The 25734-nt window shown below is 42.4% G+C and overlaps 1 protein-coding gene across 5 annotated transcripts in view; it reads left to right on the forward strand.

Moving 5' to 3' along the window:
• The window catches only part of LOC115159184 (band 4.1-like protein 4), a 101328-nt gene that overhangs the window by 17910 nt on the left and 57684 nt on the right, over positions 1-25734 (forward strand). For 3 of the 5 annotated variants that reach the window (XM_029708656.1, XM_029708655.1, XM_029708658.1), the window contains exon 3: positions 21961-22065. The exons of 1 other annotated variant lie outside the window; for it this stretch is intronic. In XM_029708656.1, the coding sequence (XP_029564516.1) occupies positions 21961-22065 (105 nt within the window). The remainder of the gene's footprint in view (positions 1-21960; positions 22066-25734) is intronic. One more of the 5 variants, XM_029708657.1, reaches the window with a different exon arrangement.

The following is a 25734-nucleotide window of genomic DNA, read 5'->3' on the forward strand; positions in this document are numbered from 1 at the left end:
ACATATCTACCTCAATAATCCAGTATCCCTGCACATTGTAAATTTGGCCCTGACCCTGTATATAGTTTCCTCACTTATTTTTTATTTCTTGTGTTTTATTATTATTATATTTTTTTATTACTGAGAATAAAAAGTTAAGCATTTCACTGTACTTGTGCATGTGACAAATAAAACTTGACGTCTATGATTGATTCAGATTGGTTCCGGTTTTTAGATGTTGAAATTAAGGCAGGTCCGGTCCGCAGCACAAAAAGACCCCGAACATAAGTCTTGTCAGGACAGGACCAAAATAATACATCCAAAAGACTTTGGTGTCGGTCTGTGCTTACTGGGGTGTAGACGGCAGCGTTGGCCTGCAGTGGAATTTTACGAATGTTCATCCATGTGGTAGGCCTACCGTTTGTAAAACAAGTAGTTGCATTGACTTTTTTTGTCTTTTTTTACTGTGACTAATCATTTTGTCTATGTAAGCACTGCATATCAGCTACCCAACTTTATCAGGAGTTATCCTGAGCCTATTTGCAATGAGAATCAATGTGTTTACACTGCGGGAAATGCAGAAGTTTTGAATTTTTCGCTGTAATCATCTCTTCAAAAGTTGACAGATACAAACTTGAAACCACTGATAATCATGACAATTTAGCCCACGGGGTGAAACTCCTGGACAGCAGTTGTGAGTAGCCTGATTTTTAATTCCATATTGTCCATTTTACTTTGACCTGTCCTGTTTTGAGGATATGGTGTTTGTTAACATGTCATATTCACATCGAAGCACTTGTGTTTGATTGGGCGCCATTTAAGTTTGGCTATTTGAAGAGAAACGTGCATAAGGTAAAAAGTATCTGTATCATAACATTGTCATACATTTGATCTCCAGCCTGTAGGCTATAGAAAAGGCCACACTCGTTCTACCATAGGCTGTAGGCTACATGATTTATGTTAGAAGATTTTTGTGGTGGACCGTTGGTGGAGCGCTGCAGCGGTGCATCTCACCAACAGCACTCTGGAGAGGTGCGCTCGGCATTGACAAGCAAAATATATTGCATCAGTGCTCACCTAAATAGCCCATATGCAACTGGGTGAGAGAAATTGTCATTCTTTTTTTAGTATAATTACGTGAGGTTTTATGTGTTGTTGGAGGTGCTTCTTGGTAAGTTTAGCTCGGAAAATGCCGCCCTCGCCTAGTCCCGCCTAATGGGCGGGCCGGCCCTGGATGGATGGGATGGCACAGGCATATAGACGGTTTTCAGTGGCAACAAGACGAGTAAAAATAGGAACTAAGAAGAAGGAGGAGGAGGATGAGTAACTAAGGAGGCAGTTACAGGCAGTAGGCCACTGTTCCACTCCCAGAGCTATAGCTGGAGAGGAGACACCCTTCCAATGAAACATGTTTACATGAAGCTGTTGTAAAAAGGAAGAAGGAGGAGTAACTAAAGTCTGTTTCTCAAATGCAGGCTGTCCAACTCAGATCCAAGTCCCTGGTGTAGAGACAGAGACACCCTGCCAGCTAGGCAGCATGTTGTGCTGTAACAGCTCCATATGTCCACCCTCTCTCCTTTTTCCTGCCTCTCTCTCTCTATCTCACTCTCTCTCCCTCGCCACGGAGCAGTGAGCACGCTGCACTCATTTACAGAGAATTGAGAGGGAAAGTGGTTCTACAAAGGCTCTGTGGAGGGCCCAGTGGGAAAAGGGAACATCTGCTCACGACCTCCCTCCTCCCCTTTCCCCCATACCTCTTATCCCTCCACAGAGTTGATGTGCCTGGTCTGAGAGGAGTCAGTGGCCCTCATCCAAACCTCCGTCCTCCGCACTACAACCCAAAACGGTCCCCTTACCCCCCCCCCCCGCCCCATCTCCACTGCCCTAACCAGTAGCGCTTAGCACCAACACGCCCCCCCCACCACACACACACACACACACACTGCCTTAACCAGCAGCACTCAGCACTACCACGTCCCAACAGCCAGAAATACCCAGAGCAGAGCAGCAGATGGCCAGACCGACCGACCGCACCATGATCATGTGATGACCCTGTTACCATGGGGATAGGGGGCACAAGCCAGAGGAGAGTAACACCCTTACTAGACACATACTGCATATACTGTATGTTCACACACTCGCGCACACACACTCCCAAAATTCTCACCCTGTTAATATAATACTTCCTCCTCCTCTGAAGGCCATCAACATGCCTGTCACTTGTCATATCATACCCCTGTCTACTGTCTAAATAGATGCCAGCTGAATATGACAGGTGTATTGATTAGTATGGTCTGTCTAGATACTGCCATATAAGGACATAATGAGACTAATCCATCATTCTTTGTTCAATTGATGGCCCTGATCCATACACCGCCTCCAGCATCAACAACATTTAGCCTTCACCTCTCTCAATCTCTCTTTCTCTCCATCTCTCTGTTTCTCTCTTTCTCCCTGGGATGTAACCTTTATTTAGACACACTGTGTGTGCGCGTCTGTCAATACAGCTAATGAGATCTGGATCTTTAAATTACACTGGTAATTGCTTGTGTCCTCCCTGTACATACCTGGAATAACAGTGTTGATTGATAGGTCTATGATGCGTTTTCATAAGGATGCGTTTTCATAAGGGTGTGTTGGCTGGCCGGTGATGGCATTTCTCTCATTATGAAATAATAGCCAATGTGCTCCACTCACAGGTCACACTTCAAAAACAGTTGGGTGCTGGATCATTGTTATTAAGGCAATAAATTAATTACAGAATATGATCCTTTTACAGTGCTGTCCTTTTCAATCTATATGTTTCTCTCATTATTGTGCATGAGGATGTGTTTTTGTTAATAAGGCTGATCAGTGACATAGGTTCTCTCATTATCAACCCAGTGGTCTGGGGTTAGAGAGTAGAGACAGGTCAGGTCACAAAGAGTCTGACACCTCTTTATTTCTTAGTCTCACCTCTAGAGGACATTTGCATTACATCTGCATAATGACTCACGCTGGGCTCATTTCGCACACTTTAATTGGCTGTGAACTCTGACCTCTAATACATGATCTCTCTGACCTGGAAGTGAATCTCTCTACAGGTATGTCTTATGTGCATATGTGATACAGTTATAATTAGTGTTGTCAGATGAGGAAGAGAAATGTGACCGACCGGCTCGATTCGGTCATACGTAGCAAAATTAGAAATTGTGTTTTTTACATTGGATAAAAGTAGAGACTCAGAGCTACAAAATGGTATATCATACACTACAGTTGGGAAACAATGGGAAAGTAATTCTGCTTTGAAAGTTGATAAACTTGTAACCTCACTTTTGAGAAAATGTCCCTTGAATGTTTTGGTACACCTACTGGAGAGCTCTTCTTTGTCTACACCCATTCAGCATCGTTCACACCCTCTAAACCCTTAGCCCCACCCATCTCTTTAAGGATTCACATGTGAGGCCATGTACTAAACAACCAAAGATTTGAAGACAAAAGGCTGGTTTATACTACGGGTCTGTTTTGTAAATTTAATCTGGAGTGTCAGAGTGTGCTCAGAGTGCGCTCTGGGCGTTTGTAAACTCTGAGCATTGAGATTGTCGTTCAGAGCGCACACTGGACGCTCTGGCCAAGGAGTAGGGTTGATCCGAACGTTCTGACCTTACAACAGCAGTCAAGCACCCAAGCTAACTGACTAACATTGGCTAGCTTGCTAGCTACTTCCAGACACAAATGAGAGAACAGTTCACTCTGACCATTTTACTTACCCTAGCAGAGCTGGTTAGGCTGTTTTTATGTTATCCAGAGTGTTTGTGACTGCAACTGTGCTGCTAGAAACAATTTCATTATGATTTTTTGCCAACGTTTACTGACACCGGCCATATTCAACAGGTGTTGAGCGTTCATAAATTTGTCAGTTATTCTGTGCTCTGGCACACTCAGACGAGAGTGCTCTGAAATTGGAGTAGATAGCCAGAGCGAATTTACCAGCTACGTCTATTGAGAATTGTCGCCATGACATCATTCTATTGAAATGGTTACTTGTATTAGTGGAGTCTTTTGTTTAGACATGTAGCTAGCTAGCTAAACAATGTACCATAATCCCAACTCATGACATTACTACTCTGCATGAATCTGCAGGTAGCTAGCCAACCAGGTTTAATGTTAACTAGCTAACATTAGCCTATAACTAGCAATGCAAATGGCTCTGAGATATGAATAATATAACTACACAGATCATACACGTAACGTTAGCTAGCGAGCCAGCCAGCTAATATTAGTTAGCTAGCTAGCTAACAGTACACTTTAACTTGAAATAAAAACGACTTTCTGACAAAATTAGAAACGCGTAATATCTGAAAATATAGCTAGCTAGACAATCTTACCGGTATACATGGATGGACGCTTCTCCCTCTCTGTCACAGATGCCATGGTTGCCCTTAGTTTGAAGATGTAATCCGGAGAAAAGCCTTCTACAACACTCTTTTTGAACCCGTCTGCATATTTGCAACCAAACTCCAGAATTTTCTCCATCTCCTTAGCTATCATACTCTAATTCCACTGATTTCAAAACTCAGTCCTGCAGAAAGTGGAGAGCAACACTTTATATTCCTCATTTCATCAAGTGTTTCCTTTATTATGGCAGTTACCTGTATATTTTCTCTCCATTCCTCTTTTTCCTAGTCAGTGTTATTTTAACAATCCCACCCTGACCACCAGAGCTACCTTATCAGTGGGGGAGATAGAGGAGTAATGCAGGGAGGAAGGGAGGGAGGCTAGTGAGCAATTATGGAAGTGTTGGGAAGAAGGGTATGGAGTTTACAGTACATGGGAAGGTTAGTAGGGCAGGGAAGGAGGCGAGTGTGTATGGGAGAGTTGGGAGGGAGAGAGGGTTGGTCAGTAGGGGCCCCTATGGGAAAACATCAGCGTCTGTTCCATGACAGTGCTAGCTGCTGCTTGGGCCTGGATCCACTGCAGAACCTGAGGGTGTTGGTCTGGTCGGCATCTGGATGATGTCATAAAGTACAATCAGTCACACCACAGTTCTTTCCTGCCGGGGGTCAGGGTTTTCAGTTACTGTAATGAGGAGGAGCCCTATAACAATGGCTGTTGCTCTGCCCTTGGAGACACTGTGACAAATTAAATCATAATCAAATTGTATTTGTCACATGCTTCGTAAACAACAAGTTTAGACAAACAGTGCAATGCTTACTTACGGGCCCTTCCCAACAATGCAGAGTGAAAGAAAATAATAGTACAGAAAGGTAATAACATGTAATAATAAATACAAAATTAGTAATGGTAACTTTACTAAATACACGGGGTACCAGTACCGAGTCGATGTGCAGGGGTACGAGGTAATTGAGGTAGATATGTACATATAACTAGGAATAAAGTGACTAGTCAACAGGATAGATAATAAACAGTAACAGCAGCCTATGTGATGAGTCAAAAGACTTGCAAAAAGGGTCAATGCAGATAGTCCAGGTAGCTATTTGGTTAACTATTTAACTAACCATTTAGCAGTCTTATGGCTTGGGGGTAGAAGCGGTTCAGGGTCCTGTTGGTTCCAGACTTGGTGCATCGGTATCGCTTACCGTGCGGTACCAGAGAGAACAATCTATGACTTGGGTGGCTAGAGTCTTTGACCATTTTTAGGGCCTTCCTCCCTAAAAGTGCTGAGACAAACTGAGACCAACCATGCATACTGTACTGAGACCATGTACTTAAGTATGTAGGCCTCCATAGTATGTACTCTACATACATTCACTGAGACCATATGTACTGTACTACTGAGTTCCTAAGGGAAAGATGCGTTGTAAGTTGTAACAGCCATACACTAACTTTCTTATTATAGCCATTGGTCTTAAAACAGAAATTGTGATTCTGGAGTTAGTTGGAATCCTTACTGCTTGAGCGCTTCTACCATATCTGACGGCTGGGGGCTGCTTATCCTAACACAGAAAGCATAGTTGCGTGTTTCACTGCGATTCCAAAACCAGTCAGAGAGAGGTCAAGTCAACAAGCAAGAAGTAGAATGTCAAACAAGGGTAAAACTTTGCAGTAAGAATGAACTGAAATGGATGATCAATTTGTAGCTCACTCAGTGGGTTTCCCCCCTTTGGGTACTTAGGGCCAGAGAAAGCAGCAGTGATCACAATTATTCCCTGTTTGCCTGGCCAGTCTGAAAATGAGTTAGATGCTTTCTTCTCCACAGCTAATCATGCAATGGTAACTGAGTGCAAAAATTATGTTAACCTGAGTTATGGTATACCTGTGAGTCATGAATGAACATAAGCACTACAAATATGTGGCTGTGATCACGCCATGATCCTCCACACTCTGTAAGCAACATGGGGTAGAATAGAGATTCTGTGCTCACATAGACATTGAGAAGTTCTCTCATCCAAAGCAATCAGACTCAATATACTGTATTATTATAGTAGACTTGATAAGCGTAGGTTTTATTCAGCGTAGCATAGACAAACGATATGCGGTTGTCAAAAGCGGTCATATTCACAGAACTCATGGCACGTCGAATCACAGCAGTCGTATTCATAATGTCTTATGATAAATGAGGTGCAGAGAGACAAGTGAAGTTGACATGTGGAGTCTTTGAAATGAAAACAAGTTGAGCACGGCAATTATGTGACATCAAAAGACTACAGCTGAGGTTGGGTTGTTGTGTTTGTGGTGCCGGTTGGTTGAGGAGGAAGGACGGAGGGAGGAGGGAGAGTAGGAGGAGATGATGTTGGATTCCTGCGTTGAGAATAATTGGCAGAACTGCACTAATACAGTCTCTCTACTTAGTCTTGGCAGAACTGTGAATACCTGCAAAGACACAGTAGGCCTCCACAGGTGTTGATTTACTATACAGGAGTTTACAGTATATGCTGTTTTTAATTTCACCACCTGTGTATTTGTTGTTGTCAAAGGTTTGTCTGTTATGTGAGAATGTATCAATGGGAGGAAGTGTAGAGGATGTTAAAGAGATTATCTGGTACTTTTGTAGATTTTTTTGGCCAGTAGTTCTGAAAGTAGTGCTCACGAGCCAAAAGTGGTCCTCGAAAATTGCGTATTATGTCACATATAGTATATGCAGATAAGTGCACCACATAATTTCTCTCTCTCGCTTGCTCTGCTGTGTGTGCATCTGGCTAGCTGTCACTCAAATGGTGAGGGGCTAAATGAAACTTTAATTGCTAGGGTGCTGGACCACATGGGGGAAAATGGCGCCACACCGCATCCAGTAAACAGTCGCTTTCAAACTAGGGATTTCGTGGCTTATTGAGGTAAGACAGTAATTCTGGTCATAGATTATGCATGTATGAGCTACACATTGACACATCCAGCCCACAGGTGTAAAAAATATTTACTAGTTGCCAAAGTTACGGAGCATGTCTTTAACACACACATCCGCCACACAGAGTCATAAAGAGAATGAAGTACAGAGACAACTGTCTAGCTAGTATGCATCATGTGCTTTAATCAGAGAGAGAGCGGGAGGGAGAGAAAGAGAAAAGGAAAGAGTGATGAGAAAGGCTGGTAAAGAGGGAGAAGGTAGGGGGAGAGGCGGTTAAAGTGCAGGGAAGCAAACTTGGCGCTTTTCGGCAATATTCACCGTTTTGATTTCAAAATAGGCCATCCACGTGAATCATGAATGGTCAAATCGTTTACAGAGCACAGAATGCATCCCTACGGTGCCCAATGCTTGACTTGGGATGAAAGAGGTGCAAGAGCTGTCTTTTTTCAAGTCAGTCCATTAGACTATGTTCACCGAAATTCCCAAATGACATTATGCTATAGAAACCTCAGATTTTTTACTGTTAAGAGTTCATACACATTTTGACAGATGGAATTTAATGACTTTTCCATGAATTCTCCATAATTTGAACAAAATTTCCATGACCAATAATTGGTGGCGTCTCTATGTAGCCTACATGAAAAAGACAGCATAAATGTGGTATTGACACTGGAAGGCTGCATGTCTCTGATCCCATGAAGGGTACTATCTCTTGCCATTGTGCCCTTGATCAAGGCACTTAACCCCCCACAAAGTATAATAACTGTACTGTTAGGCTACTGTATAAAACACATGTGGTCTACCCTTCATCTGAAGAGCTTATGGGTATGCAGGCTTTTGATCCAGCCCTTAAACACAACCAAGTCTGCCTATCAAGGTCCTGCTGAGCAGCTGCTGTTTAGGCTACAATGTGGAGTGTTAAAGCGGGGATTAAACATGTTTATCTATAACCTTATAAGGCTAAAATATGGTTTCAATGGAGATCTATGCACAGCATGGAAGCTATTTGTCAATTAGGCTATTTTTAGACTATTTTTAACATTGTCAGAATTACATGGCTAGCTAACTGTTTGATAGAGGGGAATCCCTGCTTTCAAATAATGGTGTCAGATTTATTTCTCAACACTGCTGGTGGAAAGGCAACAATGAGTCAACGACATTAATGCTTATAGATACAAATTAACTAGCTAATAGCTTGTAGCATGGCTAGTTATGTTTTGAATTAGCTATTTAGTTAGTCTATCATTATTTTATAGGCTACCTTCTGCTGAAATGTCTCTCTCGCTCTCTCCTCGTTCAATATGGGATTATAATGATGACAGAACTACGTGAGTTTGCATTTTACATTTCGTGGTTGCAAATTGAGTTTTGTGGTTGCAAGTACGATTCGCAAATGTGTAAATTAATTTCGCAAACTAGTATCATGATGTTTGAAAGATTTAACAATGGCCACAAACTTGTAACTGTACATTTTATTGCAATCAAGATTTGCAAGCATAATTTATTTTCAGAATTATTGCAAGTCCATTTATGACTCTGCTGTTATTCAAAAATACACTTGCAGATTTTGAATCTGCAGTCGCTCTGAGTTCTGTCACTGTTGTCACATTGTAGAAAGATTTGTAAATTTGTAGGAAGAAATTTGCAAGTAAAATCTTGATTTGCTCTCTGGGTGCAGGACCTTTTACTCCTGACCAATCAGTTCCCTCTGCCAAAACCACAGCCACCTAACCATTGGCTGGATTGTTCCATCAATCAAATATCAGGAAGTAGCTAACCACATGCACAAGAGAGGATGAGGTAAAGAAAAGCAAAACAATCACCTTGAAGGTAATTGTCTCTTATCTGTGTACATAGATTTGTGGGTGAAAAGGCATGACAGACAAACTACAGACCAGCCATTGCATTGACAGGTGCTGTTGCGTTAGCTATCTGGCATTCATCCTAGCTTTTTTAAATTTAACTAGGCAAGTCAGGTAAGGACAAATTCTTATTTACAATGTCAGCCTAGGAACAGTGGATTAACTGCCTTGTTCAGGGGCAGAACAACAGATTTTCACCTTGTCAGCTCAACCTTTCAGTTACTGGCCCAATGCTCTAACCACTAGGCTACCTGCCGCCCCAGCTTTACCATCAACTGGCTAGCTTTATCAGGCAGCATTATATATGAGGAGAAAATGAATATATTTGCTAGTTAATCATCTGATTGATAGTTTATATAAATGCCATTAACGTTAGCTAGATAGCTAGCTAAATTGAAACTGCTGGGGGAACGGTAGCTAGCTAACTCCCACCATCATCACTGCCATGTAGCTAATGTTAGCTACGTTTCTAGAAAATAAAACTATAGCTATATTTGCTAGCTATATTTTAAAGACATTTTACTGATTTCTGAACACATTTTGTCAAACTACTTAATTCCACTGCCTATGTATTAATCGGTGACTGAAAAAGTTGGCGAGAAAAATGCCCCTCCCAATTTCACTGCGACTAGACTAGTAGGCTGTATTGGTTGGGTATCATTTGGCTGATGTAGAGTGTTTAATTAGCCTGGTTAGCCAAGTTACTGACTGACTAGGCTTATTGTTATTCATATTTTTATTATTGCATTTCAGATGAAGAGGGAGTAAAATCACTAGAAAGCAGCATGCTGCCAGACCACCACATGACCCTAGACGTATTAGTCAACGCTTATGAATTGGATATTGTATGTGAATTCCCCATTTAGATCAATGATACTAATGAAATGGTTGGATTGTTCAGTAACATGTGCAGTAAATGCTAATACGGCTTTGGTGGTGATGGGTACATAATGAATTTGTCATCTCCCTATCAGACCACTGCATGCTGTGACAAGGGCCTGGGTGGTGACAAACATCTGCTTCAAGCTGCCCGCGTGTATACTGGGACCTTCAATGGTACCTTCCCTTTGATTACAGCAAGAGTCTCCTTATCTCTGTCTCCTAGGCATTTGACATGTACTGTATGTTCTGACCAATCGGAATCCACGCTTCAAGATTGTTATGATCACGCGGGCTGGGTAGCTTCAGAGAATAATATCGATTTAAATGCTGATTTTGTGAGTGAGTTTATAAGGAAGTGCATAGGACATGTTGTACACACTGTGACTATTAAAACCTACCCTAACCAGAAACCGTGGATAGATGGCGGCATTCGCGCAAAACTGAAAGTGTAAACCTATTAAACCATGGAAAGGTTACTGGGAATATGGCCGAATACAAACAGTGTTGTTATTCCCTCCGCAAGGCAATCAAACAAGCGAAATGTCAGTATAGAGACAAAGTGGAGTAGCAATTCAATGACGTATGTGGCAAGGTCTAATACACAGTCACGGACTACAAAAAGAAAACCAGCCATGTCACAGACACCGACATCTTGCTTCCAGACAAACTAAACACCTTCTTTGTCCACTTTGAGGATAATACAGGGCCACTGATGCGGCCCGCTACCAAGAACTGTGGGCTTTCCTTCTCTGTGGCCGACGTGAGTAAGACGTTTAAACGTGTTAACCCTCACAAGGCTGCCAGCCCAGATGGCATCCCTAGCCACGTCCTCAGAGCATGCGCAGACCAGCTGGCTGGTGTATTTACGGATATATTAAATCTCTCCCTATCCCAGTCTGCTGTCCCCACATGCTTCAAGATGGCCACCATTGTTCCTGTACCCAAGAAGGCAAAGACGACTGAATGAAATGACTACCGCCCCGTAACACTGACTTCTGTCATCATGAAGTGAATAGAGAGACTAGTCAAGGATCATATCACCTCCACCTTACCGGCCACCCTGACCCACTTCAGTTTGCGTACTGCCCCAATAGGTCCACAGACAATGCAATCGCCATCACACTGCACACTACCCTATCCCATCTGGACAAGAGGAATACCAATGTAAGAAGGCTGTTCATTGTCTACAGCTCAGCATTCAACACCATAGTACCCTCCAAGCTCATCATTAAGCTTGAGGCCCTGGGTCTCAACCTCGCCCTGTGTAATTGGGTCCTGGACTTCCTGACGTGCTGCCCCCAGGTGGTGAAGGTAGGAAACAACATCTCCACTTTGCTGATCCTCAACACCCCACAAAGGTGCGTCCTCAGCCCCCTCCTGTACTCCCTGTTCACCCATGACTGTGTGGCCATGCACGCCTGCAACTCAATCATCGAGTTTGCAGTCGACACAACAGTAGTAGGCTTGATTACCAACGACGATGAGACAGCCTACAGGGAGGAGGTGAGGGCGCTCGGAGTGTGGTGTCAGGAAAACAACCTCTCACTCAACGTCAACAAAACGAAGGAATGATCGTGGACTTAAGGAAACAGCTGAGGGAGCACCCCCCTATCCACATCGACGGGACAGCAGTGGAGAAGGTGGACATTTTTAAGTTCCTCAGTGTACACATCACAGACAAACTGAAATGGTCCACCCACACAGACAGCGTGGTGAAGAAAGCGCAACAGCGCCTCTTCAACTTCAGGAGGCTGAAGAAATTTGGCTTGTCACCTAAAACCCTCGCAAACTTCTACAGATGCACAATTGAGACCTTCCTGTCGGGCTGCATCACCGCCTGGTACGGCAACTGTACCGCCCATAACCACAGTGCTCTCCTGAGGGTAGTGCAGTCTGCATAACACATCACCGGGGGCAAACTACCTGCCCTCCAGGACACCTACAGCACCCTATGTCAAAGGAAGGCCAAAAAGATCATCAAGGACAACAACCACCCGAGCCACTGCCTGTTCACCCCACTACCATCCAGAAGGCGAGGTCAGTACAGGTGCATCAAAGCTGGGACCGACAGACTGAAAGAATAGCTTCTATCTCAAGGCCATCAGACTGTTAAACAGCCATCACTAACACAGTGAGGCTTCTGCCTACGTACAGACTTGAAATCGTTGGCCACTTTAATAAATGGATTACTAGTCACTTTAATAATGCCACTATAATAATGTTTACATATCTTGCAAAACTCATCTCATATGTATATACTGTATTTTATACCATCTATTGCATCTTGCCTATGCCGCTCGGTCATTGCTCATTCATATATTTATATGTATATATTCTTATTCCATTCCTTTACTTAAATTTGTGTGTATTAGGTAGTTGTTGTGGAATTTTTTGATTACTTGTTAGATATTGCTGCACTGTCGGAACTAGAAGCACAAGCATTTTGCTACAGTCGCTAACCATGTGTATGTGACCAATATAATTTGATTTGATTTATGTAACTACCTAAATTCATACAAACTGCTACGTACACAAGAACAGACTTATATTCACTTGGCCCTGCCTGTGTTTAGACTGGTAGCCCTGTTCTGATCTTTTTTTCACTAATTGGTCTTTTGACCAATCACATATATTTTTTTTTTACATCAGATATTTTTCAGAGCTGATCTGATTGGTCAAAAGACCAATTAGTGAAAAAAGATCAGACTTGGGGTGCCTGTCTAAACGCACCCTATTTATCCTATTTTTCAGTCTTGCCTGGGATGTATATTTAGTTCGCACACCTGTGTGATGTCTTTATATACATGAATGAAAATGTATTCACCCTTGATGTGAGACTTTCATTGATATTAAACCTTTTTGAATCATAAGCTCTAAGTGTTGTCTTGATAGAAAAAATTTGCATGTTGTCAGATGTTTAAGTTACCAGAGTAGGTAGTAAAAATAACAGGATATATATATTTTTTTTTTGTAACCTTCCAAAAAATGAAAATAAGTTGTTTTATACCTAACTTTATTTCAAATTTGACAATTTGAAGCCTTGAGAGTGGCATCCTTCCTCAGGGAACTGTTTGCTGACAACAGGGTGGCAGGTTTTTGATGTGCTGCTCTGGAGTTCCATGTCCCAGTCGACTCACCTGGGAATAGGGGACGACACATTAGTTTTATTAAACGTCTGGGAGACTAAGGGCTGTTCTTATGCACGACTCAACACAGAGAGCCTGGATACAGCCTTTAACCGTGGTATATTGGCCATATACCACAAACCCGAGCTGCCTTATTGCTATTATAAACTGGTTACCAACATAATTAGAGCAGTAAAAATAAATGTTTTGTCATACCCGTGGTATACGGTCTGATATACCACAGCTGTCAGCCAACTAGCATTCAGGGCTCGAATCACTCGGTTTATAATCACACCGCCGTAGTGAAGGAGGTTTGCTTAAAGTATATTACCACCAGCAGAGCCTACTTCTCTGCGCTCTGGAGAGATTACATGTAGTTGGTATGAAGGCCCTGGAGGTCCTTGGAATATTCCTCTCTGTTGCACCTGTAGAGAGATGTATAAACATACTGAATGCTCTTGAAAGAAAAAGCAATAGTTAACATTTACATTGTTGATTGAGGACTATATGGGTCAAATCAGACAAATTGGGTTGTGGGGGGGTCCATCGAGACGATCCATCAACCAATTAAAACGGAAAAACAGCATTCTTCCCCACCAAACAGCCTCGTTGGACATGTGTTTCGTGCATTTTGGTTGAAGGTAGCCTTACTCTGTAACTTCGCTCTCACTCCCCCTGACACCTAAGCCCTCACCCTTGACCTCCCAGGGCCTCCTGCAAAACCCTCTAATCACAGTATCTCTGACAGGGAGTTACTCCAGGAGTAGAAAGGTTTATGGGGCATAGGGCTTCTCCACTCCTCATGTGAGTGGAGTATTAGCTATACATATCTTTTTTTTATTTTTTAAATATGCATGACTTACAGACATGGAGTGTTCCATGTTCTTGCTGGTAGTAGGCCTCCACCTGGATGCAGGGAAATGATTGTCCCTCTAATCGCAAACCAGATGGGATGGCATGTAGCTGCAGAATGCTGTGGTAGCCATGCTGGTTAAGTTTGCCTCGAATTCTAAATAAATCCCAGACAGTGTGACCAGCAAAGCACCCCCAAACCATCACACATCCTCATCCATGCTTCATGGTGGGAACCACACATGCAGAGATCATCCGTTCACCTACTCTGCGTCTCATAAAGACACGGTGGTTGGAAGCAAAAATCTTATAAATTTTGCATCATCAGACCAACAAACATATTTCCACCATGTCAATTGCTCGTGTTTCTTGGCCCAAGCAAGTGTCTTCTTATTGGTGTCCTTTAGTAGTGGTTTCTTTTAGAGGTCGACCGATTAATCGGCATGTCTGATTAACTAGGGCCGATTTCAAGTTTTCATAACAATCGGTAATCTGCATTTTTGGACGCCAATTATTACATTGCATTTGTAACAGTGTAGGTTCCGTCCCTCTCTTCGCCCCAACCCGGGCTCGAACCAGGGACCCTTGCACACATCAACAACTGACACCCACCGAAGCATCGTTACCCATCGCGCCACAAGAGCCACGGCCCTTGCAACGCAAGGGGAAACCCTACTTCAAGTCTCAGAGCGAGTGACGTCACCGATTTGAAATGCTATTAGCGCGCACCACCGCTAACTAACTAGCCATTTCACATCGGTTACACATTCCACCAGGAAACTGTGTGGCAGGCTGACCACCTGTTACGCGAGTGCAGCAAGGAGCCAAGGTAAGTTGATAGCTAGCATTAAACTTATCTTATATAAAAAAATCAATCTTCACATAATCACTAGTTAACTATACATGGTTGATGTTATTACTAGGTTAACTAGCTTGTCCTGCTTGGCATATAATCAATACGGTGTCACGTCCTGACCAGTATAGAGTATATTTGGTTATTGTAGTTTGGTCAGGACGTGGCAGAGGGTGTTGATGTATGTATTATGGGGTTTGTCACTGGTCTATGTCTAGTTGATTGGGGTTGGACTCTCAATTGAAGGCAGGTGTGTTGAGTTGCCTTTGATTGGGAGTCCTATATAGTAGGGTGTGTTTGTCTTTGTTTTTCGTGGGTAGTTGTTTGAGAGCACTGCTTTTTGTTGAGCCTGCTTTCACTGTTTCATGTCGCTAGTTTTTTTATTGTTTTCTTCCGTGGTGTTCGCATTATTTGATAAATAAATATGTTGAGCACGAAATCCGCTGCGCTTTGGTCCCATTCTCTCTACGACGACAAGTGTGACATACGGTGCCTGTTAATTTATCAGCGAATCACAGCCTACTTCGCCAAACGGGTGATGATTTAACAAAAGCGCATTCGCAAAAAAAGCACAATCGTTGCACGAATGTACCTAACCATAAACATCAATGCCTTTCTTAAAATCAATACACAGAAGTATATTTTTTAAACCTGCATATTTAGTAAAAAAAATTCATGTTAGCAGGCAATTTTAACTAGGGAAATTGTGTCACTTCTCTTGCGTTCATTGCACGCAGAGTTAGGGTATATGCAACAGTTTGGGCCGCCTGGCTCATTGCAAACTAATTTGCCAGAATTGTAAATAATTATGACATAACACTGAAGGTTGTGCAATGTAACAGCAATATTTAGACTTAGGGTTGCCATCCGTTCGATAAAATACGGAACGGTTCCGTATTTCACTGAAAGAATAAACCATTTTTGTTTTCAAAATTATAGTTTCCGGATTTGACTATATTAATGACCAAAGGTTCGTATTTCTGTGTTTATTATATTATAATTAAGTCTATGATTTGATATTTGATAGAGCAGTCTGACTAAACGGTGGTAGGCAGCAGCAGGCTCGTAAGCATTCATTCAAACTTTACCGTGTTTGCCAGCAGCTTTTAGCAATGCTTGATTCACAGCGCTGCTTATGACTTCAAACCTATCAACTCCTGAGATTAGGCTATTGAAGTACTAAAGTGCCTATAAAAACATCCAATAGTCAAAGGTATATGAAATACAAATGGTATAGAGAGAAATAGTTGACGCGTCATAATACCAATAATAACTACAACCTAACTGGGAATATTGAAGAACTGGGAATATTGAACCACCAGCTTTCATATGTTCTGAGCAAGGAACTTAAACGTTAGCTTTTTTACATGGCACATATTGCACTTTTACTTTCTTCTCCAACACTGTGTTTTTGCATTATTTAAACCAAATTGAGCATGTTTCATTACTTACTTGAGACTAAATAGATTTTATTTATGTATTATATTAAGTTAAAATAAAAGTTCATTGTTCATTCAGTAATTTCTGCTGCAATTTCTGAGGTTGGTAACTCTATGAACTAATCTTCTGTAGCAGAGGTAACTCTGGGTCTTCCTTTCCTGTGGCGGTCCTCATGAAAGCCAGTCTCATGATAGCACTTGATGGTTTTTGCGACTGCACTTGAAGAAACTTTCAATGTTCTTGAAATTTCCCGGATTGACTGACCTTCATGTCTTAAAGTAATGATGGACTGTCATTTCTCTTTGTTTATTTGAGCTGTTCTTGCCATAATATGGACTTGGTATTTTACCAAATAGGGCCATCTTCTATATACCAACCCTACCTTGTCACAACACAACTGATTGGCTCAAACGCATTAAGGAAAGAAGTACCACAAATTAACTTTTAACAAGGCACACCTGTTAATTGAAATGCATTCCAGGTGACTACCTCATGAAGCTGGTTGACAGAATGCCAAGCGAGTGCAAAGCTGTCATCAAGGCAAAGGGTGGCTACTTTGAAGAATCTCAAATATAAAATATTTTTTGATTTGTTCAACACTTTTGGTTACTACATGATTCCATATGTGTTATTTCATAGTTTTGATGTCTTCACTATTATTCTAAAATAGTAAAAATAAAGGAAAACACTTTAATGAGTAGGTGTCCAAACTTTTGACTGGTACTGTATATTTTATGGATACGGCTGGCTGCCCATGAGCCAGTCTTTTCTTTATGACTTTTGCGCAATTTTTGTTGTTGTCATAATTGTCTATATTGGGCATTTGGCTGACCAGTGGTGTGTGAATAGCTAGCTTACTAACATTTGCAAAATATGGGAGTAATGATTTAATATATGGTGAGCAAATAGTTTGTAAATGCCTTATAAATGGTTTATTATGGACGCTTAAAATAAAGTGTTACTCTAGGATGTTGCTGGGCCCAGCACAGGTAGTGTGGACCCCTGGTCTTCTGGTACCAGACAACTCATAGGTGAGTACATCTGTGGTAGGAAGGAAACAAAGACACAGATGTACTGCCAGTTCCTTCATTTGTTGGCTCTATACTGTATGTAATAGCAAATAGCACTTAGGATTGACAGACAGTGACAGCAGAGGAGCACAAGGCGAATCAGAGACAGACAGACAGACGGACAGATAGATAGATAGACAAACAGACAGAGTGACAGCAGAGAAAATGTAGTGACAGACTGCACAACAGGGAGACAAGAGAGGCACAGTTATAGTGGTAAGTTGTATCTCCGGTGGTGCTTTTATGTGCTGTATTTGTCTTAAACATGAGCTGGTTGAAAAAAGAGGAGCACTATGGGGGTTGCGTGCAGTGACTGCACGGTGATGTGGGCTGGTGTGACTTAAATGCCAAGGATGAATTTTTGTCCCAGTCGGCCCCTGGGCCCATGATGGCGAACTGGGGTGTGCAGACACCAAGAAACATTTTATCTTTGGAGGGTTCCGATTTGGAGGGTTCAGATTCAACCACAAAGAACAGGGAGGTTTTTCAATGCCTCACAAAGAAGGGCATCGATTGGTAGATGTGTAAAAAAAAATTACATTTTGTTTCTCAGCAAAAAAATATTGCACCTTTTTGGGCCCTCACCAGTTTACATCTCTGAAAGAGGGAGAGGTGGGGGGAGAGAAGGAGAGCAATGGATATAGTAGGGTATCAGAGAGAGAAAGGGGGGAGAGGGAGAGAGAGAAGGAGAGAGACAGAGCGAGAGAGAGCCTGTCTCCTGTGTCAGACACAGGTAGCCCACTTGTGATTCACTGGGAGTGCACCTGCAGATTGAGTAGATAATGAAAACATGCAGATGAGTCTTGAATCACAGAGGAAGTAATTAACTGTTAACATGAGGAAGTGCTCTACTTTAGATGCCTTAGTATGTGATGAGTAGGTCCAAGTTCATTCCTATGTGGTCTTTTAGTCTTCTTGGACTTCAAATCAAATTTTATTAGTCACATGTGCCGAATACAACAGGTGTAGTCCTTACAGTGAAATGCTTACTTACGAGCCCCTAACCGACAGTGCAGTTTAAAAAAATACGGATAAGAATAAGAGATAAAAGTAACAAGTAATTAAAGAGCAGCAGTAAAAAAATAACAATATATACAGGGGGGTACCGGGTAGTTGAGGTAGTATGTACTTGTAGGTAGAGTTAATTAAAGTGACTATGCATAGATGACAACAGAGAGTGGCAGTGGTGTGGCGGGGGCAATGCGAATAGTCTGGGTAGCCATTTGACTAGATGTTCAGGAGTCTTATGGCTTGGGGGTAGAAGCTGTTTAGAAGCCTGGTATAGCCTGGTATAGTGGTCCTGGATGGCAGGAAGCTTGGCCACAGTGATGTACTGGGCCGTTCGCACTACCCTCTGTAGTGCCTTACGGTCGGAGGCCGAGTAGTTGCCATACCAGGCAGTGATGCAACCAGTCAGGATGCTCTTGATGGTGCAGCTGTAGAACCTTTTTGAGGATCTGAGGACCCATGCCAAATCTTTTCAGTCTCCTGAGGGGGAATAGGTTTTGTCGTGCCCGCTTCGTAACTGTCATGGTGTGCTTGGACCGTGTTAGTTTGTTGGTGATGTGGGCACCAAGGAGCTTGAAGCTCTCGACCTGCTCCTCAACCTGCTCTTAACTTCTTGAATTCTTAATAGGAGTGTAAGCCGTGACTTCTAAAAACCCATATAGATTCACTAGGTTTTCCCACACTGCTGATTGTAAACCTACTGCTGAAAATGGCATAGTCTGCTCTAGGCAGTCACATTTGGTCTCTAACCAGCCGAGCATGGTCTGTGTGCTCATGCCTTTGGGGACGTAAATCATACTGACTGTTTGTCAGTGTACACCACGTGATTCATCAAAAATGTGCTTAAGAAGAGCAGTCCTCTCCACTGTATCTCAGAGAGAAACACACACACACTCTGATGCACTCACTCACACACACACCGTTTCCTCCTTTCTGTGTCAACAGCAAACAGAGAGAATTAGGTAAAGAGAGAGTGATGTCCTCCAGCCAAGATGGATGTTGGTGTCCTGCTAAAGAACAAATCGCACACAAACCCAAAGCAAACGCACCGCTGGTCTGTGAATGATCCACCCGAAATGATCTCTCAATCATACCCCAGGGAACTGAGTGTGTGTGTGTACATGCATGCATGTGTGTGTTGACTTTGAAAAGGAAAACGGCAAAAGAGGAGGGTAGGAAACCCTTGGTTGGGTTGGAATGTTAGTGTGTTTGTCGTGTGTTTCAGCCTCTGACTCACCTTGAGATGATGTTTACTGTGAGTAAACCCCCATCTTTCATTACTGGCATAGGCTATGCATTGATGCCTCCATAGTAGAAATCCATTTCCTCTGTTGGGATGTAGTCAAATTGCCCTCAAGGTAAAAAAACGGTTTTATTTTTTATTTAACTTGGCAAGTCAGTTAAGATCAAATTCTTATTTGCAATGACTGCCTACCCCGGCCAAACCTGGATGACGCTGGGCCAATTGTGTGCCGCCCATTTTGGACTCCCAATCACGGCCGGATGTGATGCAGCCTGGATTCAAACCAGGTACTGTAGTGACGCCTCTTGCACTGAGATGCAGTGCCTTGTGCCACTCGGGAGCCCCAAATGTAAATGTAACTGAATGCAGGTGAGAGAGGAGGGTTTTGTTGGGTTTTGCTCCTCGCTGAGGCCTGGCAAGTTGGGATTGGTTTGTTTGATTAAATTATTGGTTATCTATCGCAATATATACTTACACTATATCCTCAGTGGATACATTTGGATTGATGCTGTATCTACAAGGGAAAGAAAAAGTGCTGACTGAGCTAAAGATACGGTCAAGGATTTTTCTTCATCCTACGAAGGAGATATAGATTTATGGCAATTATCTTGCAACAGTGGCATAGGTGTTATGGAAATGCTACTGTAACAAGGGTTTGTCTGGTTCATACTAAAATCAGAGTCCTAAATTTGTTTCTTTTAGCAGATTACTTTTGCAAGCCTCTGAGAAATGGTAATAAGAGGTGAGGTGCGTAAATTGCAGTGTAAGGCTGTTTTCACTGCATAGCAAAGTAATAATTTATCTCTCTTCATATTTCCCTGGAGACATATGTCTGCTCTCTTATAGTCTCTTCATGTTATTTCTAAATCCAGACACAGCAAGTTAAAAGAGAGACTATATGGCCTCATCCTGAAGTGAATAAAATATGTGCTGTACTGTATGCCAGTGGTCTGAGTCAAGATCACTTTGAGTCAAAATGCAAGCCGAGATCTACCGCTCAGATCTTTTTTAAACAGGACTTAAAAAACGTAAGCCTATGCAACATTAACCAATTAAAAACAGTTCTGTAGCAATGAGGTTTGTGCAGCAGGCTATAGGCCCAATACATTATTGGCTATGCTTGAATTGCCCTGCCAATGTTGTTCTTCTCAGACCATTTTGAAATTCTATTTAAAAAATGTAGGTATATGATCACATTGGTAATAGATAATTTGTTGTATTACTTGTGAGGCACAGCTAAGTGAGCATGATCATTTGCTTATTATTATTTTTTACTGGACTGATGGCCTGCATCTGTCTGAGGGGAGGGAGCAGCTGTGAGGCTGCCTCTCACCCGACTCATCGTTACCTCACCCTCCTTCCCTCCGCTGAGAAAAGGGGACAGAGTCTTCTAGCTAGTAGCAACTCAAGTCACACTGCATTATTTCTGCCTCATGCACCAATTCATGTCGTTACTCCTATGACCAGAGAAAGTGAAATATTCCTTGATATTAAAAAAGACACAAGCTGCTAATAATATCAACTCAAGCTTATCAGAACACTTTGCTAAACTCCTTCATTGCAGCTGCAGTGCTGGTTGTAGCTTGTGGAAGCTGGGAGAACTCGCATTTTGTGGCTTATGATGGTGTTGAACGAAGTGTTGACAGTGCTGAATAACAACTTAAGCATTCACATAAAAACAGCAGAATTTTGCTGTATTCGTTGAGTCTCTCTATAGTCATGGTTTTAAAAGTTTTTAAATCTTATAGTATGAACTTGCTGTATGTTCAAGGCGTATTTTTACAGTCTATAGCTCGAGGAAACTGCAGACACGGTGTTCTGAGCTATCTGATTGGCCAAAGGTAGGCCTATAGGTGCACTTGATTTTCTCTCTGGGAGTTCTACCTTCAGACACATTAAATGGTTATGTATGGGAACATTTTGCCTTCCCGGCGCTAGGGCTGCTGAATCAAGTGCACCTACCCCCAACAGCGCGAAACAAAAAATAGGAAAGCAAGACTTTATGGTTGGGGTTTTTACAGAAATGTTTGGTGATCGACTAGGAATGCCTTGGAGATGGACCAGTCGAATGTGATCGACCGGTTGGTGACCACTGCTGTATGCCATATATAGTTGAAACTATATATATATATATATATATATTTTTTTTTTTTAATGACTGTCCATACAGAAGTCCACCATGGTATTTCAGAATACTTTACATGTTGCTTCAGAATGCATTAATAGCTACAGTATAATATGACTGTCACCCATCTTATATTCTGTAAATAAAAACACTGACATCTACTTGAGAATGGCTTTGCTTGGCGACACATTTGAATGTGACTGAGACACTAATTCCTAACCTCTTGTGTTACACAGAAGTCCACTAAGGGGTCGGTGGTGCTAGACTTTGTGTTCAACCATGTGAACCTGGCAGAGACAGACTACTTCGGGCTGCGCTACTGTGACCGCAGCCACCAGACGGTCAGTCACCGATGATTTATATAAACATATTTATACAAATAATATATACATTAATACAGATGTACAGTATACTCTCACTGTAGACCAGGGAAGGCTTCATGCATTTGGCATGCTTTTGACATTACATTATGAATAGTGCACTGGAGAGGATATCTCCTTCCTTCATATACACTTATCGAAGTGGCTGGTGAGATTAGAAAGGGTATTTCCCTCTGAGGCAGATGTCTGGGATAGATATCTGAAACAGGTAGCTTCAGCTTGCCCCAGTCAAAGTGAAAATAGTATGCGTTAGTATGCTCTAAAGACAAGACAACAACAGTTCTGTGAATATTGGCAGAAGGTGCCATCACAGTGCGTCGCACGCAGGTCCAGGCCAGGCCATGACAGGGTAGAGTAGGGGTGGAAAGGAGTAGTAAATACTCATTCAGGGCCCCAGGGCTCCACACACTCAGAGTACAGAGCCATAAAAGAACACAATGATAGGCTGTGTGCGTCCCAAAAGGCACCCTATTCCCCATGTAGTGCACTGCTTTTGACCAGGACCCATAGGGCTCTGGTCAAAAGTAGTGCACTATAGTGTGCCGTTTGGGACCCAGACATAATCTCCCAACGTCCCCCCGCTCACATGGATGGGCGGTATCCTGTGCAATGCCTTCTGGGGGCTGTCGGCCAAGCCCTGATTTATCGTCAGACCTGCGCAGGATGAAAGCATGTCTCTGTACATGTGTCAAGACTCAAAAGCTATGTTTAAGTGAAAGAAAAACAGTAAAAGGAGACTGAAAATGTTGAAACACCAGCATCACTGTCTCTGTTTGACTTATCTCATGTATGACCTGACATGCATGCACTATGCACTATAGGCACACACCCAGTACAAGAGAGGATTCTTGTTTGAAAAAGAGAGATACATTGTTTTACTGCTGATGTCCCTGCTTAAAGGTAGACAAATTACGTTGCCACGAGCAGAACCGCAGATGTGAAGGATACAAGACGCTCTCACATAGTCACACACAGTATCTGCACAAGTGCACGTGTGAGCTTCACGCTGTTCACAGCGTGGTAGCCAGGGCGCATAAACAGCAGATAAGTTGAGCCTCGCACTTCTTCGCTCATAGTTGCTGTGGAAATTGACCCACTGTGCTGTTTAATTTCTACATCTATGTCATATCGCTGAGTCTACTTTTAACCCACATAGCTCAGTTTGTTTTCCTCTTCTTTCTCTCTCATCTCTCTCTCCATCACTACCCCTCTCTCTTTCCCCTCCTCTCTCTCTCTATGCCTCACCCCTCTATCTACCCCGTCTCTCTCTTTCTCTCTCTCTCTCTCTCTCTCTCTCACACTCACTCACTCACTCACTCACTCACTCACTCTCTCTCTCGTTTTCCACCTTCACCCTTGTTTTTCTCAGTGTTGTGTTTTTCCAGTTTATCTCCAACAGATTGAGTTTGTCTGACAACCAGTATCCTGTTGAGATAATTAGAGATGATAAATCTCTGTAATGCTGAGTTGATGTTCAACTATGTTTGACCGGGGGATCTGATTAAGAATTTTTGCCAACCTTGTTTTTTTTTGGAGATGAGTTAATTAATAATTCTGTAGAAAAAATTCTTATTGGATAGATACAGACCTTTTACGGTCTGTTTTATAGAACATTTATTTTATCAATGTATACACAGCTATTGTTTATGGCAGGTTATCTTCCCTGTGCTTGGGTAATATTTGGCCCAAGGGCGTGTTTGCATCAGCATGCACATTCACATCATTCCTACCCTCTGGAGTCGTAAAGGACATACCAACATAGATACTGTAGCAGGTTGACGTTTATTGTCATGAATCTTGCCCTAGAGGCAGATTTACGCAAGATGGGCCAGCTGCAAAGTCAAAATTGGCTATATCGTTAGCTTATGAAAACAAAAATATTTAAGGTTATGGTTAGGATTTTGGGTTAGCAGTGTGGTTAGGGTTAATGGGGAACTGCACCCGCTGATTTGGCCCAATTTTTTGGGCTTGCTCCTCAAGAAATTCTGGCGGCCATGACAGAAGCCAAACGTGAGTTGGCTTGGGTGTGTGGTTTGATGTGGGTGTTTCTTGGGTGTGTCCTTGCTACCACAAAGACACACCCATCTGTCAGAAATTTGCCTGCAGCTGTGCCGTTGATTTCAATAACTACAGGCAGATATATGGTGAGATGCCAGAGGAAGCTTTGAATGGGTCAGTAGCCTACAGAGTAATATAGAATTTATGTAGATATTCGAAACCAGGGTTCCCCAAATGGCGGCCTGCAGACATGAAAGACTGTAAAAACACCAGGAAATCATCTCCAAGTGATTTTAATTTTGGAAATATATTTCCAAGTATTTCGTATGGAGAAATTACTATGTTTTAGTCAAATATTATATCTGTTTGGGCTTCTTTCGGTCAATTTGCAATCTAAACTTTTTTTGTAATTATCTTCCACCCCCCGACCATCCGCTCAAATCTGCCCACTGCTGAATCTAGTTGATGATCTCTGTTCTAAACTAAGTGATCTGATAACTTTCAAATGTAGTAACAGGTCCATGTAGTGGTCTGCTAATATAACAATGTGCACCTTCCATTCCCAGCCGATACAGACACTGTGCCTATCGGCATTTTGTCTGGTGGTAATGGGGCTGTCTTGGCAAACATGTCAGAGTGGTCATACCTTCCTGTATGGTGTCCCGCATACATCACGAGTTCCCTCCCCATATTGACTGATACCTTTCAATTCAATAATTTAAAAAGACAATACAAGTAAAAGTTGTCTAGTAAAATGTTTATGCCGAGTGCCAGGTCTCTCTCCATTCAGAGACATCAGTATCAAGCCCGTCTACAGGTCTCCATTTGCTGGCTCCATACATGTTTCTGTGAACACAGTCACTGTTCTAATACCAATGGCAGTTAGAATAGGTAATATCTGACACACAAGCGGGTACAGATGTAGGATCTTAATTTGAGCTAGTTTGCTACAGCAGGAGAATAATCCTGCTGCAATAGGACATTGTAAGGCTCGGGCGTCGTAGTGAGGAATCAAACGCAGGAAGCAGTGAGCACAGGGTAGTGGCTTTTAATAGTTGCAACAGGCGAGCACACACAAGCCACCCCAAACAGCGAAATAATGCGCACACAAAATAATGAGTCCCAAACACAGGGGAAATAACATGCGGCGCAAAAAACAAACACACCAGTGTAACCCCAGGCACAACGGACCAGCTAACACTAATAGCCCCGCTAATCACCCCCACTAAGAACAGGTAGACACAATCACAAACAGGGGGGAAAACAAAAAAGGGAAACAGTGGCAGCTAATAGGCCGATGACGACGACCGCCGAGCGCCACCCGAGCAGGAGGGGGCGCCACCATCGGTGGGAATCGTGACAGACATTTGAATTATTGCGTTGATTATAATTAATGGATATTTGTTGTAGGGGTTAATACATTTTTCGTTAGGGCAAATCAAGTCTGACATTTTAAAGTAGAAATTACAAACTTTAAAAGCTTTTTTAAACCTCTAATAAAATTCACAGCAACAAAAGAGTTGAAATGAAGATCAAATGAAGATCCTACATCTGTATTATGTTGAAGTTTGAACGGGTCAGATAAAACCTACCCAATTATGGTGTCCCATTAAACGCTTGAGGCTGCCAACT

This window comes from Salmo trutta, chromosome 23 (assembly GCF_901001165.1).
Source record: "Salmo trutta chromosome 23, fSalTru1.1, whole genome shotgun sequence".
Lineage (NCBI taxonomy): Eukaryota > Metazoa > Chordata > Actinopteri > Salmoniformes > Salmonidae > Salmo > Salmo trutta.